General features: G+C 31.6%; 4 protein-coding genes across 5 annotated transcripts; 3 read left to right on the top strand and 1 right to left on the bottom strand.

Annotated features, from left to right (window-relative positions):
• Window positions 1–1273: 1273 nt before the first annotated feature.
• LOC106757408 (DNA replication complex GINS protein PSF3-like) lies at window positions 1274–5603 on the top strand. Of its 2 annotated transcripts, XM_014640077.2 has the most exons (8): window positions 1274–1555; window positions 2479–2577; window positions 2771–2839; window positions 2953–3053; window positions 3463–3555; window positions 4025–4164; window positions 4262–4390; window positions 5392–5603. In XM_014640077.2, the coding sequence occupies exons 2-7, from the start codon at window positions 2530–2532 to the stop codon at window positions 4369–4371; spliced, it is 561 nt and encodes a 186-aa protein (XP_014495563.1). In that variant the 5' UTR covers window positions 1274–1555; window positions 2479–2529; the 3' UTR covers window positions 4372–4390; window positions 5392–5603. The 2 variants fall into 2 exon arrangements, with proteins under 2 accessions (XP_014495563.1, XP_014495564.1); XM_014640078.2 differs by lacking the exons at window positions 1274–1555; window positions 2479–2577; window positions 2771–2839; window positions 2953–3053; window positions 5392–5603 and adding an exon at window positions 3063–3197 and having other exon boundaries at window positions 4262–4855.
• Window positions 5604–7962: 2359 nt separating this feature from the next.
• LOC106757525 (protein EARLY FLOWERING 4) lies at window positions 7963–8547 on the top strand. The gene has a single exon (XM_014640197.2). The coding sequence runs from the start codon at window positions 8037–8039 to the stop codon at window positions 8454–8456; it is 420 nt and encodes a 139-aa protein (XP_014495683.1). The 5' UTR covers window positions 7963–8036; the 3' UTR covers window positions 8457–8547.
• Window positions 8548–9219: 672 nt separating this feature from the next.
• LOC106757767 (peptidyl-prolyl cis-trans isomerase CYP19-4) lies at window positions 9220–11955 on the bottom strand. The gene is made up of 7 exons (XM_014640555.2): window positions 11746–11955; window positions 11563–11641; window positions 10803–10850; window positions 10674–10697; window positions 10323–10505; window positions 10131–10206; window positions 9220–9686 (listed from the first exon to the last, which is right to left on the bottom strand). Exons 1-7 carry the CDS (start codon window positions 11881–11883, stop codon window positions 9548–9550), a joined length of 687 nt encoding a protein of 228 aa, XP_014496041.1. The 5' UTR covers window positions 11884–11955; the 3' UTR covers window positions 9220–9547.
• A 4035-nt stretch (window positions 11956–15990) lies between these two features.
• Window positions 15991–20037, top strand: LOC106757766 (phosphoinositide phospholipase C 6). Its single transcript, XM_014640554.2, has 10 exons — window positions 15991–16054; window positions 16205–16576; window positions 17182–17384; window positions 17507–17642; window positions 17735–17974; window positions 18104–18324; window positions 18444–18561; window positions 18827–18979; window positions 19060–19146; window positions 19606–20037. Exons 2-10 carry the CDS (start codon window positions 16217–16219, stop codon window positions 19924–19926), a joined length of 1839 nt encoding a protein of 612 aa, XP_014496040.1. The 5' UTR covers window positions 15991–16054; window positions 16205–16216; the 3' UTR covers window positions 19927–20037.

Below are 20037 nucleotides of genomic sequence, written 5' to 3'. Positions count from 1 at the left end.
AACACTATTTAAGAGTTGAAGATATTTTCATATATACTTTTTGCTTAAGTAAAAATAAAATAAATTTTAAGTGTCTACATTTTTACCCAAATAAAAGTCACTTTTAGATTACATAAATCATTAGATGTGTTAGAATGAAAGTGATAAACCTTCAACACTAAAAGCTATTTTTTTTTGGTTTGTTGTATAAATGTGTCATTTAATATTCTACTTCAAACAAAATTAAAATTGATAGTTGAAATTATAATTTTCACTGAAGTGAAATTAAAGCTTAAAGTTGAATTGTTATTTTATCATAATTTTCTTTAAGCATTATCAATCAAGAGAATTTAAGTTGGTTTTGAGGCAATTATGCTTTAACAAAAAACATTTCAATTAAGTGAAAAAAAAGGTAAATTTCCTTACATTTAAAGGTATATTTCTTTATCAAACAAGTTTAAGTATTTTAAAGTCAAACATTTTGAACACTTAATTTTAATATTTGATTTCACTAAAAAATCAAATGAAATAAATTAATTACATAAATAAAAAATACCAGGGAATAAAAAGAAAAAAAGCTTACAATAATAAAAAACTTATTTAAATTAAATTAAAAACATAAAGCTTCCAACGTTGCAAATACATTACTGGCGAGCTAAAGTAATAAAAATGAATAAAACGTACTAATAAGTAATATATATTTTTTCATATATAGAAATTAAGTTTTAAACATAACCTTCCTAAAAATAATGAAAATATTTGTAAACAATGAATAGTTATAAGTTTAATTTATTTTACTCCTGTGATTACATTTATTATAAATTACAAAATAGTTACCCTATTTTTAATTTCCTTAATATTTACAAAAGAAATTGTAAATAGCACGTTGAAAAGAAAAGTTGTTTCTTCAAAATAATTAAAAATAAGTGACGATTTTGTAATTGAAAAATCGAAATAATAAGTACAACAAAATTATTAGATCTTTAACTTTTATAAATTACCCTGAAAAGTTTTGTAGTCCCTATTATCAATTTTTTTTTTCATAACTTTAATTTTGATTTTATAATATTTCCATTTGATTAGATGGTTAATCCAATAGGAGAATCTCAAATCAAATATGATAAAAGTAAAAATAAAGCTATGCACTTGTGAAATAATTTTATCCTTTAGGCAGCATTATCATCAAATAAAAAAAAAATCATTATCAAATAAAAATATCGAAAAATGGATTTTTATATAGTTTTGCACCAGAGGAGGCCAATCTGTACACTACAAATTTCGAAGGCGCCATCACTAAAACTGAAATGTTGAAAACGCGCCAAGATTCAAAATCACAAAAATTCCAAGAAAAACAAACCCTAGTTTTCTTCCCCAAAATCAAACGCATTTCCTTTTTTACTTTCATCTTAATCACTTCGTCACTTCATTCTTTCATTTTAATTTTGTTAAATCGATCTCCAATTTCTTACCCCAACTCACTATCACAGTAACCCCCATCAGCACTCCGCAGTAGCTATCGTCGCTGCTCACTCTGTCAGTAGCTTGCGGCGGCACAATTCACTCCGTCATAGCTCAGGTGCATTTCCTTCTCTAAGATGTTACGCGTAACCGAACCAAAGTATTCTCATTAAAACTGTGTTCAAGTATTTATCCAAGATTCAAATCTTCTACATTCTATTATTCGCTGCTTCTTATCTCTATGGTCCAAAATTTTGTACAAGTAAATATGCGCATACGAGGTAATTTGAAACTTGATTTTTTTCCATGTTGGTTACTGTGCTTTCTAGTAATTGGGGCGATCGTCCCCTGTGAACAACCACAAACAGTTCTGTCCTTTTTTTTTTTTCTCAGATTGAGTTCATAAAATAAAGCAATCATGGATAGCTTGAAGAAAGACAAGTGTTGCATAAGACGAATGATGTGATTGAAAAAAGAAGTATTATTTAAGGAATCGTGATTTTTGGTTTTGTGAGATTTTCGGCCTTGACTTGTGCAACTGGTCTGGGTCTCGGGCTGGTTTCATATTGATTGCTCGAATTGAAAAGAAGGATTTTTTTCTTGCTCAAATTTCTCGTCTTTCACAGTAATGTGTTCCACCACTTCAGATTGAAGTCCTAATTGTAGAAACAAATTTCCACTTTCAATTAGGAGTTAGATTTTTGCTTTGCTTGATTCGCCTCTCCACTGTTTCCTATACTATTGACTATTGTTTTACTATTTTTTGACAGTTATTATTCCCCCCTATCAGTATGATACGCATATTTCAATATTTCGTGGTTATGAATTTCTTTTAAATGGAAGTGCAACAACAGATACTGTGGGCGTGTTTCATACTGAGTTTATTTTAATAAAACATCAATACTAATGAATGAAATTTTGTCATTTGATCAACGGATTCGGGTTTTCTGTGCTGATTGGTTTTGTTGTTTTTATTGTTAGTTGAAGAAGAAATATTTTTTTAATGTATGGCATATTTCAAACGCTATTTTGAATTTTCAGTTCACTCTTTCGATGAGTTAAGTGAAGTGCGGAAGCAGCAGGCAGGAGGATATGAATACTAAGTACTATGATATCGATGATATTATTATGGAGGAAGAGGTAGGCTTCAGATTCTTCGTTTTTTTTAAAGGTGCTGTAAATTGATATGCAAGGGAATGACATCGCATGATGTTTTACGCTGTTGCTAACTTTAACAGAATCAACTATCAATTCATCGTCTTTACAATTAAGATACAGAATACAACCTGAATTTCTTATTCTAATACTACGGTTTGATATGTTGTGGTCACAGACTGTGTCAGTTATATTTCAGAAGACTGCATCTGGGGTGGGAATAGATCCCAGTTCTGAAAAGGACTTTGTAAGACACTCGTCTTTAGATTTCCAAAAGAAAAAAGATTATTGTTGTGGCACTAGATATGTGCTCTGTGGAGCTTAGTAATTTGACCTGACATTACATTGTTTAATTTTCAGATTGAAACTGGTTCAAAAGTTGAATTGCCCTTTTGGCTTGCTCATGAGTTACAGATGAGACAGGCAGTATCAGTCAACATTCCCTCTTGTTTTGATAAAACGTAGTGGTTATTTATTGTCTTTTTGCTACTTATGAGTGCTTTTTATCATATAATGGATCATTTCATGACGCTGACGAGTTCAGAGGACTTTTTAAGTGTACTACTATTTCTGTTGCGCCTGAATTTTCTTGGCAGACCTTTCCTGTTAGTATCTTCCCTCATTGGTTTTAAATGGATTTTGGAACCAATTTTTTTTTTCTCATCCTTAATTTTGTTGTTGGTTTTAATAATTAGTGCATGTTGTTGGGTAACAACAAATTCAATAATCAAACATGGCTTTCAAAGTAATAGTTTAAAAACGGATATTGGCTTACGCACGCTAAGTTGCAATAATTCAATAATCAGTAATTTTTGATGTCTTGAAAGTGTCACATTTTTTTATCTTATAGAATATGATTCTTAACTTCAGAACAAGGCTAGAGATCCAAGCTGATTCGGCCGGTGTGGATCTGAGGTCCAGATGTCCATTCTTTTATGAGTTTGGTTGCAAGATAGCACCCGTGTAAGTCTTGCTTATGCTTGTATTTTCTTGCTTGTATGAAATAGCTTTTTATTTCTCTTTTTCTTTAAACTTTACTGACTCATTTTACGGTTTTCTTATACTTTGTTGATTAAATATTTTATTGCTGTCTCTGAAGATAGTATGTGGCTGTCAGAAACTTTCTTGTATTACATGGTTCATGCAGCATCTCATTCAAACATTTATTATCATAAATTTCGTCATGAGTTCTGTCAACCTAATAAATGAAAGATAGCCAAATGTTCAAAAACTGGATTTCGTCCAGCAACATCTCAGCCCTTGATTCGTAGTAACACATTAATCAAACAGGAGATATAACATAATATATGGTCTTAATTTTTGAGGGAGAATCCACAAATTTACCTTCCGACTACAAATTCCCTGAACCATTTTTCTCAACATTGGCAACATGTTTTGCGTACCTTCCTGATTTATTTTTCATTTATGGCAGAGTTGGCGACCGAACCATTGGGTTTCTGTTGTTGTCTGCTTTTAAGAGTAGGTACAAGGAAATTCTCACGAAGGCCCATTCTGTAGCATTTGCTGCTGGTTCCAAATTTTGGTCTATTCTGACAAAAGAAGAGATCAACTGTGAGACGTGCTATCCTTTCTAAATGAAACATGTGTGATCACATCTCTTTTCCTCTTGAGACATTCGTTTTAATTTTTATTCTAATCCTTCATGTAGTGTATGAGACAGCTCAATCCGAAATGGCATCCTTCAAAAAGTGGCGAATGGGAGGGCCCAGATTTCAGATAGCTTCTGTTCTGGGAAAAAAGAGAAAATCCACTGAATAGTTGCTTTGCTTTAAACCTTGTAAGCATCTGTTTGTCCCAATGTTATGCTGTTCTGAATATGTATAAAAAATGTCAGTTTTTTGTGTTAATGTAGACTTGAAATGTAATGCCTTGTAATCTCCAATTACGGATACATAAACGTAGAAATGAATTTACTGACCACCTTGTGGCTATGTTGTGTGCCAGTGAGTCATAGTCAAATTATCTGTACCATAATACTGATCACGGGTTGTGCCTATAGTGTACTAAGTTGCTCGGGTGTGATTTTTTGAATTTCTCACAGCACACTTTTCACCAAAATAGCATTCTTATGACAGGTGATGGTTTTATTTATCAAGATAACACATTTTTACTGTGCTAGTTCAAAATTTAGTTCCCGAAACTAAATTCTGAACATGTTTAGTGTTTCTCTAAAAAATGTATGCTAATCTAAAATCATGTTCAGAATTTGGTTTTCTTCTAACTAGTATAGTAAAAGTGTGCTATCGTGGTAAATAAAATCTACATACATACTATTTTGGTAAAAAAAGAAAGTCAAAGTCAGCTATATATGTGAAAAATTCGTGTTTTTTCCCCTTAACTGACACTCTTTCAAAAAAAATCTCCAGCTGGACTCTGGAAATTTAACTTCCTAATTAGCACGTTTTAGGGTGTGTTCACTTGCAGGTGATTGAGGAAGAGTGATTGAGTGGATTTGAGAATAATTTTTGTTATTTATTTGAATGAATTTGGAGGTAAATGAAAGTAGATTTTGAAATAAATTTTTTTAATCTGTCATATAAACTAAATCCTACACCATTTTTTACAAATTTTACTTTAAAATCCACTTTCGTTTATTTCTAAATTTATTCAAATAAACAACAAAAAAAATTACCTTCAAATATCTTCAAATCCATTCAATCATTCTTCTCCGATCACCCCAAATAAACATATCTTTTATGATTGAAATTTGATCCTGAGAAGCTGAATTTTGACTTTCAATATGCGTTTTTTTTTTCTTTTTTGTTTTTTTAATGCCAGGTGAGGGGAAGATTGTAGCACCGTGGCATGTCAGAATTGGGTCTTTGAGAAGTTGGATTTTTACCTTATATAGTTGTTGTTCTAACATGAATTTGGTCTTGTAACTAGAAAAGCAAAAGGGACGTGGAATTTGGCTCTTTGAATATTGAATTCCCACTGTGAACAGTAAAAAGTGTTAACTGGATAAATAAAATCTAGATACATTAGAAAAATTCACAGGTTGTTTGAAGGTTGAATTAACAAACACGGCTAAAAGCCTAAGAACGTTCTTTGAATGGGTATATAAACTAATTTTAATTTATGAAAAAATATATTCTTTAGAAAAGTATTTATACAAAAGTTAGTCCACTTTTAATTGTAAGTAAATACAACCTATAGCCTGAGTTCAGTATGAAAAAAAAGGAAGAAACATGTAAGAAAGATAAAAAGAGAGAAGACATTAAAAAACAAGAAAGAATAAGTTCAACAAATGCTTGAAAATCCTTTTTCGATGCTCTTACAATAATAATATGAAATATTACAAATGTCAAAATCCACATTAAGCTCAATAACTGTTATCAGGCTAAATACTCTTGCAACAAATAAAAAAAAATTCTAGCAATATTAAAAGACATATAAAAGCAAAAAAGAAAAGTTTATGAAGATATTTTGGTTCAAATGGAATCTAGTTGATGAAGTTTATTGATAACATAATTTATCCCTAAAACTAATAATGTTATGTTCTGTGTTGGGACCAGATGTGTTCCCTTTTTTTCATTTTCGTTTGAAGGTATATATTCGTCTTCGATCGTGTTTGTGCCTTGGAATTTTGTTTTTCCCTTTTTTAACTGTGGGAGATATTTTGGTGTATCTATCTATCTTAGATGTGTGGCGCGTGACACATGAAATTAGATATTTTATGCACTTTCTATCCACGCAGGCAGAAACATGGTTCTTTTAATCGTCGTGGCAATGCACTTTTCGCTTTTTGCATCCAATCCTCTAGATATTTTCAACCTAATGCTTTCCCCACTCCCACCTTGCCGCGTGCAACTTCCTCAACATTTTCTTCTGTTGACTATCCTTTTCTTTTTTCTTAATGGACCACGGATACATTCATTTCCACTACGTTTTTAATATAATTAAGGGAAACTAATCAAACTTTAATTTTAATTTACATCACTGGAGTTTTAACTTATTTTTTCCATTTTGGAATTTGATAGATTTTATTCTTTATCTTTAATTTTCAAATTCTTATTTATTCTTCAAAATGTTTTCGAATTCAATTGCTAAATATTTTATTTTATTCAAAAGTCACCAACTAAAACTTTGTGCCAAAACAGAAAATACCCACTTTTTTCTTTTCGAACCCTAACTTTACATCAAAATGCCCACTTTTCCTTTTCAAACCCAAACTTCACATCAAAAAATTTACTAATTTTATACTACTTTTCTAACTTCTAAACTGTTGCTATATTTTGTGTTCTAAACTCATTATGAAACGCTGGATATTTGAATTAAAATTGTAAATTTGGGAAATTTAGATGAAAATTTGATAATATGGATGGACTTGATTTTAAAAATCGGAAAATTTTAGTTGAATAAAAAAAAGTTAAAGCTAGGATTTGAAGAGATTTTAAAAAATTGTATTTAAATATTTTTAGTTCAGGGTTCACAAAAATATATATTTTAATACCTTTGTGGCATTATTCAGTTATAAAGTATAGTTACGATAAACTGTTGGCACTTATAATAATTTTTTTAATAAATATAATTTATTTTTTATGTGCCTAATTCTTTTTAGAAATTTGATTGTGTAATACACTATGAATTAAATTGAATACTTATTTTATTAAAGAATTATCAAATATAAAACTCCTATCTAAAGTTGGCCTAAAATAATATTCTATTGCACTTTTGACTTTTTCCTTCCAAATCTATATTTCTTTTCCTTACTTTATTTGCATCTGTAAAGTTGTGCTGCACGCGCCAATGGATAGTCGCGTAAGCTGATCTTATGAAACGTATCACGGCACGTGCGAATGTGTGATTCTCTCTGTAGATCCAATTGCTAAATGGGGCTCATACTGTTTCATATCCAAATTTGGCAAAATGCCACTTATCATAGTTTATTATGTTTCTGTGATATTAAAATAATAATATTCCAAACAAAATATATATTATAAATATTAAATTATTTTTAGATTTATAAAAAACTGAAATAAGAAAATGAGAAAAATGCAAATTTTATTAGTCTTCACTGTTTAATAAACTTGTAAGAAAAATCTTAAAAGTAATGTATCATTGAACCAATTTAAAACAAAATCAGATATTTTCTATAAAAAACATAATACCCTTGCCCTGATTTAAATTTAAAATTTACAGATAAGTGAAGTACATTTTTATTGTTTATAATAATACCATACTATTAAAATTAAATACGTTTGATAAAACATAGAAATGATTATAGTAAAAAGAGAAAAATAATGGCCTTGTTAAAAAGAAATATTTGATCTGAAATGTGAGAAGTTTTGAAGAATAACATGTTTGCCCTTGCAGTGCTGTATATATATAGCATTGCCCCTTCCTCGTGAAGTCACAAAAAATTTGCAATGTCTAACCCAACAAGACTTGGTTGAGTCGTCTCTCTGTTTCATGCACAGCACATGAACTCATCTTGCTCCGCTGCAGACTCTACCATGGAAGATCCCTCCAACCACCGCCGCTCCAAGAAGCACCACCGCCGCCACAACAGCCGCCACCCCGCCGCCACCAACACCACGGTGAGCACGACCACCGGGGAGTCAGACGGGGAGGTGGAGGAGGCGGAGGACGGCGACCCGGAGGTGTGGGCGACCCTGAACAAGGGGTTCCGGCAGGTGCAGTCGGTGCTGGACCGGAACCGGCAACTGATTCAGCAGGTGAACGAGAACCAGCAGTCTCGGATGCACGACAACATGGTAAAAAACGTGTCCCTCATTCAGGAACTCAACGGCAACATCTCCAAGGTTGTCTCTCTCTACTCTGATCTCAACTCCAATTTCACCAACGTTTGCCAACACCGCTCCAAAAACCCTTCCAAATAAATCCAGTCACGTTTCCTTGTTTTTTAATCGTGTCTGTCTCTCTCTATATATGTATGTGTCTGTTGTTGAAGTTGAAGATTTGTGATGGTAATTTTTGGCTTTGTTTCCTCATCAATTGTCAATAAGGACGGTGAAAAGCGAAGCATACTATCGTCTTATTTACTTCTTTCTACACATACTATTACTGTTGTCGACTCTAGTCCTACTTTTCAGTAACTTTCTCTGTACTTCTAAATCAATAAATTAACTTTTTTATTGGATAATAACGTGTTCTTGCTCAGTGCATGTGAATGGAAGATTCATCCGAGTTGTAATCTTTACTTTTGTTCATAGCGAAAAGATCAGTCTTTTGCTCTTTACTTGACCATCATCAGCACGTGAAGTTACAACACAACAGTTTTGAAAGATCTGATATTCACAGTGCCTAACTAACCTCGTTAAGACAAAGTTGAATAACCTGAAGAAAGTAGTCTCTTATAATGTGACAAATCAAAAGTTTAAATCTCAATTCGAAGATATGTTAATATTTATTCATTGGTTAAAGCAGTTTGCTTAGAAGGAAAATAATGTAAAAAAAGTGTCCATTTAAAGGAGTACAACACTCTTGGAGTGGTGCAATATCATTTGTGTAAAATCTGGATAATGATGAGCTCTGCCTTTTTCACAGGACAAGGTAAGAGATAACATTCTGTTAATATTATTTTATTTTGTGATGGTCCGTTTGTACTTTGAATTTAAATTGCAGTGGTGGAAGTGGAGAATGTAGCAGAGGACACGACATGATGCACTTGAATAAATAATTTATCCTCGTACCTATTACATAAGAAAAGTTCAGATAACACACTACAGCCTGATGCATATTGTTAATGAGTATCCCCACTCTGGCAATCTCTAATTTTTTTCCCTTATAGCAAGACTAGTGTGGACAAACAAACATGCAAAAACAACAATCCAGACTTCAACTTCACTAATATCTGCAAACTTATTCATTTACTGAATGATGAAATATGCAGAGTTTGTAAATCATGGTGTTGGGCAAAGATGGCTCGTTAACACAGTAGTCTAGTCTCAACTTGTATAAATAAACCATGTCATGAAGTTAATTCTCCACTGTCTGATATGACGACCTTGTTCTTAGGCGAGCCACTTTCACTTCCTTCTGCTTCAATCTTGTACAATACGTCCATACCAGAAAGTACCTTGCCAAATACAACATGGCGTCCATCCAGCCTTCCAAGAAACAATTGGAAGAATGAGTTTGTTGAAAAGGGGCCCAACAATAGCCATTAAAACTTGAAAAGTTACCTTTTCATCTCAGGCTCTTTTTTATTAGACATAAATGTTTGAAAGCGTGTCTATTCTATATTAGGAACTTGAGTCATGAATGTCTAAGTTCAGCTTTATACTCATTTATGTTCAAAATAAAATCCATTCTTGATAAGTGGAAGGAAAATGGACCTTTCTAATTGAGATTCTGCTTGTGCACAGAATGGAATAAACTTTTCCTTTCAAACTTTTCTTTTCCACCAAAACTAGAATCGCATTTTATTCAAAGACAATAAAACCATTAAGAAAAACAAAATCATATTTATACCTGTCACAGTAAGGTTTTCACAAGTTAATTCTATTCAAATTCAAGAGTATGCAAAATAAGTAAAAAAAGAAAAAAAATACCAGCTGGTTTTAACTGTGGTTATGAAAAACTGGGAGCCATTGGTGTCTTGTCCAGAATTCGCCATAGATAAATATCCTGAAAGGTGACAATCATGCAAGAAGGGTGATGAGGTGCAATAATATAAATTATATTAACATTGTCATAATAATGGATATAAATATAATACCAGTAACAAAGACATAGAAGTTCACCTGGTCCAGAATGCTTCAGCTTGAAGTTTTCATCAGCAAACTTTTCACCGTAGACTGATTCTCCTCCTCTTCCATCACCACGGGTGAAATCACCACCCTGGACCATAAAGCTTGGTATAATCCTATGGAATGTGCTTCCTTTATAATGAAGAGACACCCCACTTCTTCCCTTTCCTTTCTCTCCTGAAATGAGATGCTGTTCAAATTTGTAGTTTTTACTACCCAGAGAATTTATACAGATCAAGATTCATTCCAACTGATCATATATATAAGGGAGAAAACTATCAGCAACATAAGTAGTGGCACCACTTTAAAGTCAAACAACCAAAGTAACTATAGTTGCAGAGCTACCCGTACAAAGCGCCCGAAAGTTTTCTGCACAAAAGGGATAACATGATCAGTACCCAAATCCTGTACATGACACTAAAATCTGTCTAAATAAACATCTTAAGCATTTCATTATAGTATAGCATGCCTTACCTACAGTTTTCGGAACTGTGTTTCCAAAAAGGCCCATGACTATGCGACCTGAAGTAAGAAACAAGAATTTTACTGATGAGTGACCCATTCAGGATCATAACGTAATGCTATAATAATTAAGCCCTAAACGGTATAAAGAACACAACAACTAAGCAGAAAAGAAGGGGAAAATATTGCACAAATTAACTTATACAAAAATTAAAAGTCAAATTTTCAAAAAGTTAGCATAAGAACACTATTACAAATTAGCTGATAAGTTAACTAAATTTAGGATACGAAGAAATTGTTTTCATCTTTTTTGCTTCTTACTTTTCTTTCATACAAATGTTTTGGAAACTTGTATCTAAACATATCCTAAACCATTCAGATGGCAGCTGGCTAGTGCTTTGCAAAAGTTTGCATTTTAGACTGCCGTGAAACAGAACTACCCATCGAATCATCCATCACAATGCGAATGCGCTTCCTTCACGTTCAATTCCACTTCAGAACGAAATAACCCTTTTTTCCTTGTACCATACTTGAGAATACCATGGCACCACTTCTGATGCACAATTCCTTACATACAATTATTAAAAGAGTGCCTCCTAACACAAACCATCTTAAATCAGCGAGTGGGGTGTCGATTTAATGCAACTAAAAGCCCAGCCAACACTCAATCTGCTATCACATTCCAAATCATAATATAAAAATAATTGCCACGATCCAACATATGCAAATAAATGCGAAACAGTGAAATATCTTTCTAATGAATGAAGCATACCCGCTAATTTCCCATGGATCTCTATGTCGAAATACACCTTGTGAGTGACACCCTCCAAATCTTGTTCCAAAGGGATATCCTAGAAAGCAAGGGAAAGGGCTAATATGCATCAATCGATGATTGACCCACCAGACCCAAGAGAAGGGAACGAAGGAAAATAGTGGCAGAAAGATGAATTCTTACCGAGCGCTGATCACGAGAGGAAGGTTGATTGGTTCTGTTGTCTACCAAGTGGAGCTGAAAGAAAGCAATGGTGGCGCAGAGGAAGAAAAGCCATAACAGACACACCCAAATCAGCGTTCCAGTTCCTCTGGAGGCCATTGCAGTCAGCTGATGCAAAACCTCAATCAATTGCTAAACATAGTTCGTGTTAACCAATTACAATTATAATTTATTGATGATATACAATATTTTGGATATTTTCCTTTTGTTCTTCATTTTTATACTATATCTGCTTTCAGTCATTTTCTCAACATTAAAAAACAAGTCTCTTTAGTTTCAATAATTTATACTATTCCAAGTGTCTATTCACCTAAAGTTTAATTTAATCCATCTAATCAGTAAAAAAAAAAAATAGATTGGATAATTTAGTTAGATGTAAATAGATTATTTTTTAAATAAAAAATATCATTGAATTGAGGATGTATGGGATTACAGTTTTGTTAAAGACTTTTTTATAAAAGACAAATTGTAAACTTTAAAAGATTTTGCGATGGTGTAATTACTTTTTTTTTCAGTTTTTTTTATTAAGAATTAAAATTTTGTAAACTCACAATTAGTTAAAGAAATTTTGTAAACTTTCAATTATTTAAAGAAATTTTGTAAAAAATAATCATAATATTTTTTTGCTTGTTTATAATTATATATATTAGGTGTCACTAATTTTTTATTACAGAAAAAAAATTAAGAGATCGAAATTATATTAGCAAATAGCGAAATGGATCAATTCAGTCCCTTCAGTTCTAAAATCTTATTGACTTACTAAGAATCGATCTATTGACATATCAACAAAAAGGAAAAAAATGCAAAATAAAACTTAAAAACTGTAGTATATTATTCATTTATTTTTATTTTTAAAAGTGTGAGTTAAATTACATAATAATAAATACTTAATGAATAATAATAAATACTTAATACTAATTGTCAGATATAAATTAATGAATAATATACTACAGTTTTTAATAATAAATACGTATAAAATAATAAATACTTAATACTTAATTTATATCTGACAATTACATAATAATACTTATCTCTTTTATCTTTAATGAATGACTCCATATAATATTACCCAACAATCAAATTGACACGTAATACATTAATTATGATATTTATTGGACAATATACTCATTACTTCCATAGATTTATTGGACAATATATTTACTAAAGTGTATTTTCTATAGAAATAATATACACATAGAAATGGTTTCTTTTATAACATTGTATTTTAAAATAACAAATTTCGAACATATACAAAAAAATGAAAATATATCTATAACATGACATTAGTTTATTTATTATGATTAATTTTGTATGTAAACATAAAATAGAGGTCTTACAAATTAAATACTTCTGAGACTTTGATTTTTTTTTTTAAATTAGTATTTTTAAGTGTATATTTTTATTATAACATTGTTATGTTATTTATTTATATTTTTGCCTAGAAACAAAATGATCTTTTACATTTTATTAATTAGGTGCAATAAATTAAAATAGAGGATATAGAAAAAAAAAGCATGAAAATTAAATAATATGAAAAATTAATAAAAAGATATTATGTCAGTATTTTAGAAGATTTAACTGTTGTTGTGTTAACCATTAATTAAATAAAAATAAAAAATATAATTTTTGTGAGTTTAAAGATTAAAAATGATATTATTATTAGATGAAATCATTATTAAGTATTGCTATATGATTTAAAAGATATTTTGAGATATTGTTTGATATAATTAGATATTATTATTAGATAATAATAATAATAATAATAATAATAATATATATTATTGATAGACTCATTATAACTAAAATAAAATATATTATTATAAGTAAGAAATATTAGATATAGAGTTGAATTATTTATAAATAACATATAGAGAGAGGAGATAGATTTTGGTGTGTTTAGAAACACTAGAAAACTCTAAATCAAATAGAGAAAACAAAGCAACAGAGGAGATTGATGTTTTAAGAGAAGAATAGAAAAAAAAAACATAATTCTTAAGTGCAAAGAAAGATTGGTAGTGTTTGGGTTTGTAGCTAAAATCCCAGTATTGATCATTATCTATTGTATACTATGATATCTGGGTTGAGCGGTTACGATATATCTTATTAAAGATATAAAATAATCAAAGGATAATCAAGAATATCTTATTAAAGATATTGATAAATAGAAGATAAAATAATTAAGGGATAATCAAGAATATTTATTTAATGATATTTAACAACCAACCAGATTTTCAGATAAGTCTGTTTATATTATATTTTGTTTATATTTTATTCTGTTAGGCTTATATCAGTTTAAGGTCATGAGACAAATTATAAATAGAGTCAGGGCCACAAGCCATGTACTTCTAATCACCTTCTAATCATCTTTCAATCACATTCCACTCACACTCTACTTACGTTTGAGCTAGCAATCCAGTTCAGATAAAGCCGCGTCATCCAGGTTAGTGTCTCGGTCCTCAAAAATATCTACCGAAACATCTATAATTGTTGTTGGATAAGGATATGTGTGTCCACCAAGATAGGATTTATGTAATATCTGTGTTGGCATAGATTCGTGAAATAATGGAAAAAAGATTTAATTTTTTTTTAAAATTCTTTTAATATAGACTTTTAAAATGAGTAATTATTTTATTCTCGTAATCATTCTCTTAGTCATTCTAAAACTTGAAATATAATTAATATATTAAAATAAGTCTAGATTTAGACTAATTTTATATGGTACTTAGGAGAAGGTTTGACACCATATTTAAACCAATTTGATCTATGAAGTGTGGAAATTATGTAAGATACTATATTCACATACATAAAAATTGATGTTAAATAAATGTAACGTTTAAATAGAAATGTACGAGTTAGATGGTGGCAACGTTATATAGGAAATTGAAATATGTTCTTATGTGAAATTTTTAACTACTCCATAAAATTACTTTTTTTTAATGAGACTCAATTTAAAAGGCCAGATTTTATAAAATACCTATTGAATCTCCTTTGTCCTTAAATTTAATGACATTGTAAACTCAAAACTTGACAAATCAGATTTTGAACGAGTATTTAATTAAAAGGATTTTTAAACAAAAGTTCAACCAAATGTACTTGAGGAAACCCTAAGCATTTATGCCGCTTTTGCATTTACATCTGAACCTTCTACAATTACATTTCTCTCACCTTTTATTTGCATCGATAATACGTTTCAGCTTTTTGCCCAAGTAGCAGTTTCAACGCTTTCGCTCCAACGCTTATTCGCCAAAAATTGTCAGACTCAGAGGCATACATTATTGCCTTGCAAAGGTGTGTTCATCTTTTTGTTCAAAAACACGTAACGGACGTTCTCCAATGTCTCCACCACGCATTCATTGCCTTCAATGTGCACTCATCTTATTATAAGATTTTAATCATTTATGCAATTTAATTAGTGGACTTTCTCACAATTAATATTTTAACCTAGTCAATCCAACAACTCTAGGTTTTATCTCAAAACACTAACAACCTTAGACACTTTCCCACCATGGAAGCATACTTCTGAAATGTTTGGATATCCGTTTCCAACAACACAAACAGAGCATTAAATGGTAATTATAAGGAAGTATTTTACTAAAACTGAAATTACATTTAATAGAAAATTTTGAATTATTCCTTTGTATAATTATGTTAAATAGAAGATTTTATAAATTAAAGTGACCCTATTCACTTTAAAAGGATTGTCCTTTGTAAAAATGGTGAATGTGAATGTGAATGGGAACATGGAACATAGCCCACCTAACCAGAAGTCAGTAGTAGTACTGTCCCAGTTTTATTACAAAAGTAGAAACATAAAAACGTTTCTTTTACTGGTCTGACAATGTGCAAAGCATCAACTTGAATTAAAATAACCTTTCCAACAGCTTTCATCAAAGTCCATTTTATATTCAGGTCCATGCATTAATTTTATTTTAATGGCTAACCTCATGGAAAAAGATAAAGAAATAATTTTTTTGTGTGAACATTAAATTTACTAACTTTATTTTCTTCGACTTTGATCGGATGCTTAAATGTATAATTATTCAAATTTGCAGACCCAGCCTGCACAATAGAACTTCCTTAGTAAGACGCAGGAAACAAAGGTTTTTTAAGCAATGAAACCAGAGAAAAACAGAGGCTCTTTTACCAAGGTGACCCATTTGTCTTACTCTTGGACTGTACATATTGGTTAGAGAGAATATTTTTACACGGTTATACACTCTCATTTCACAAGTTATTTTTCACTTTCTCATTGTAAAATCATGTTAAAGAGGTGTGTCAATCTACCATTCTTCTATTGGTTAGTCAGGTGTTTGTTTTCTCACAGTTCCATATATATATATATATATATATATATATATATATATATATATATATATATATATATATATATATATATATATATATATATTTCTGTTGGCAGGGAAGGGTGAGAATGAAAATTGAAGCATTCAAGATCAAGATGTTAAATTTCTTGACCAAAAGGGAGAAAGCTTGCAAGGCAGAACATCCTTTGGACCTTAAGGAAGCCTTTTCCAAGTTTGCGAGAGGAGGGAGCCAAATGAACAAGGATCAGCTTCTTCGGTTCATTGTGGAGCACCAGGGAGATAATATCTGCGGCGAAGAGGATTTGGATAAAATAATTGAGAGTTTTTTAGTAGCACGGAGTTGTAGTTCTAGCTCTAGAACCAGATCTGCAAGATTTCCTGATGTGTACAATAAACAAGGGTTAACTCTCAATGACTTCGTCGATTTTCTGCTTCTGCATGATTTCAATGCCGCCTTGAATGACAAGGTTTGCTCTTTCTCTGACTGTTTTAGGACTTACAAACAGAACCAGATAGTTTCTTCAAGATGCCAACATTCTGTTTCCTACTTTATTAATTATTTACACAATGCTAAAGCTTACCTTGTCTTGTCTTGCTTTGTTTATTTTCTGGTTTCTACGTATCTTTATTGAGTTTCACTTACATGTAATAATAATGTCAATATTGTCGTTCAAGATAGATTACAGTATATGGAGAGTTTGTCTGTTTTCTGTGTATTGATAGTGTAACAGTTTTTACCCTGACTGTGTATGAAAAGTTAACTCGGGTGATACCAAAGACTAGACAAACATAGATTGACAAGTGGACAAAATTTTGCCATATATAACTTGCTTGATTGCAGAGAGTTGTCTGGTCACGGGATAGTGTTTGGAGCACAGAAATTTTGCTGCACACAGAAACGTGTGCTTATTCAAATACATTCTTAAATCACAAAAGTTTATAGCAACATATGTTCTTTGTTTCATATGGTCTCTTTTATTGTCAATATCTGTAATTTGCACTGGACTTTATAAATGAGTTTCTAAATTTTAACCTTTCCTGACAATTAATAAGAAATCATATATATTTCCAGGTACATCATGATATGAATGCTCCCATGTCACATTATTTTATGTATACGGGACACAATTCCTATCTGACTGGGAATCAATTTACTAGTGAGAGCAGTGACGAGCCAATTATCGAGGCTTTGAAACAAGGTGTACGAGTAATAGAACTAGATTTATGGCCATCTAAATCTTCAACTAAAGATGGCATTAAAGTGGTTCATGGAAGGTACTAGCTGGTTATTAAAACCATATCTAGTGAGAGTTCTTAGCAGAGGAAAAAAAGGAATAAGTAGTTCGTCTTATAGAGTTGGATGATTGTTTTCTTACGTATATTTTTCATCAATGCAGGACTTTTACCACTCCAGTCGCCCTACGCACATGTCTAAAATCCATAAAGAAATATGCATTTTATAAATCAGATTATCCAGTAATTCTTACTTTGGAAGACCACCTAAAACCAAAACATCAGGATAAATTTGCAGAAGTAAGCACTCATTGTCAATTACCCTCTAAATAAGAAAATAAAAACTAGGGATCTAGACCATTTTTTATTGCTTTTTTCCTCTAATCATGCAGATGGCATTTGAAATATTTGGAGAAATGCTTTATTGTCCCCAAACAGAGTCTTTAACAGAATTCCCCTCACCAGAATCGTTGAAAAAACGGATAATTATATCAACCAAACCCCCAAAGGAATTTCAGCAATCTGATAGTATCAGCAAAAGCAAAGCTGGGCCAGATGAATGTGAAACCCCTGACGAAAAATTTTGGGGACTGGAATTGTCAGATTCTGTGTCTAAACTAACTGAGGACAAGGTGAGAGAAAAAAATACTTTCATCACTTTTAACCAAGGTGTAAAAGTAGAAAAATAAAATTATACATGCTAAACCACAGGTGAAATTTCAATTGTTAGTCCTTTGAATTCACGTTCTCTCGTTTGGCAGGGGAATGCACGTGATGCAGATCGGGAAAATATAAACACAAGCAATAACATTCCAAACAAACAAGGTGTATTGCCATACAAACACTTGATCACAATCCATGGCGGGAAAACAAAAGGTTCCATCAAGGATCAACTAAAAGATGATACTAAAGTTAAACGGCTGAGTTTGAGTGAGAAGAAACTAAAAAGTGCTTCTGAGTCTCATGGAGCCGACCTTATTAGGTACCTATCAAACTTATTTGAGCGTTACCAGTAGCTGAAGAGATTATCAGCATTTCTATACTTGACAATACCCATTGCACACTTACACAAGGTTTGATAGAAATTGTTATCCTTTCCAGGTTCACACAGAAAAATATCCTCAGGGTTTATCCTAAAGGAGAACGTGTCAAATCCTCAAATTTCAGGCCACATTTAGGGTGGATGTATGGAGCTCAGATGGTTGCATTCAATATGCAGGTTGGAAATTCATGACTGAGCAGTAAAGCAAAGTCTCAGATAAAATGGTGTCTCAGCACATTTTAATTTGATATCATGGTGCTAGTGCAATACAATATGCATGTTGAAGTATTATCGTGTGATTGTTATAGAAAATGTGTCAAGGAGTAGTCTTTTTACCTAAAAGTTTAAGCTCTTGGGTTAAAAGCAGAGTCTTTATCCAAATATGCTAGAAAGATCGGGAATATAAACCTTTCCGGCATTAACTCTTGTTGTCTTGTGACAGGGGCATGGAAAATCACTCCGGTTGATGCAGGGAATGTTCAGAGCAAATGGAGGGTGTGGTTATGTTAAAAAGCCTGAATTTATAATCCGAACACTTCCACATGACGAGGTGTTTGATCCTAAAAAACAACTGCCAGTGAAACAGATCTTAAGAGTAAGCACATACCTATTCACTTTGCTAAAAGGAAATTGAGTTGTTTCATAACATCCGCACATTTTCATATTCAACAACAGGTAAAAGTATACAAAGGAGATGGCTGGAATTTAGATTTCAGTCCAACACACTTTGATCGATTCTCTCCACCAGACTTTTACACAAAGGTCAGTTGCACAATTATTTGATAGATTTCGAGCAATATTGTTGCAAACTAAGTTGAACCTAATATCATGAATGATCTTTTACCATCAAATTCAATGCTAGATTTTCAATTTATATTACACTACACTAAGTTATACTAAATTAATTCGATTTCAGTTTATATCACAATACACTAAAGTCATACCAAGTTAACATAACTCCAGTTTATATCACATTACACTGTCAAGTTGACACGATTTTAGTTTATAACACAATATATCAAGTTGTACAAGTTAACACAACTTAGAATTATATATAATACATTGAAAAGTTTCAAACTCACACGACATTTTTATAATGAAGTTGTAGAAAGTTGGTATGACTTGAGAATTCAACCATTTTTATAATTTTGAAGTTAAAATTGCATCATTTTTGTGCTTTTTCCTAATAAAGTGTCAATGTTTGAACAAATTGTTGGACAGGTGTGCATTGTTGGAGTGCCATCTGATTGTGTGAAGAAGAAAACAAGTGTAAATACGGACACATGGTATCCTGTTTGGGATGAAGAGTTTAAATTCGAATTGAGGGTTCCTGAGCTTGCTTTACTTTGGATAGAAGTGAAGGACAAAGATAAGGGAAAAGATGATTTTGCAGGACAAACTTGTTTGCCAGTATCAGAGCTCAGGCAGGGATTCCGGTCAGTCCCTCTGTTTGACCCCAAGGGAAAGAAATTGAATTCTGTGAAACTTCTAATGCGCTTCAAGATTGAAACTTTAAATAACTTGTCGATATCACTCATTTAAATATTTTGTATTGTTGTAAAACGCAATCCATGGAAAGAACCTTTAACCAGCTAGAAACAGTAGCAAAATTTGTCTATGTTCAACATCACATGGTTCAGTGTTCGTAGTTTA

This window comes from Vigna radiata, chromosome 3 (assembly GCF_000741045.1).
Source record: "Vigna radiata var. radiata cultivar VC1973A chromosome 3, Vradiata_ver6, whole genome shotgun sequence".
Classification (NCBI taxonomy): Eukaryota; Viridiplantae; Streptophyta; class Magnoliopsida; order Fabales; family Fabaceae; genus Vigna; species Vigna radiata.
This window is presented reverse-complemented; position numbering and strand designations above follow the sequence as displayed.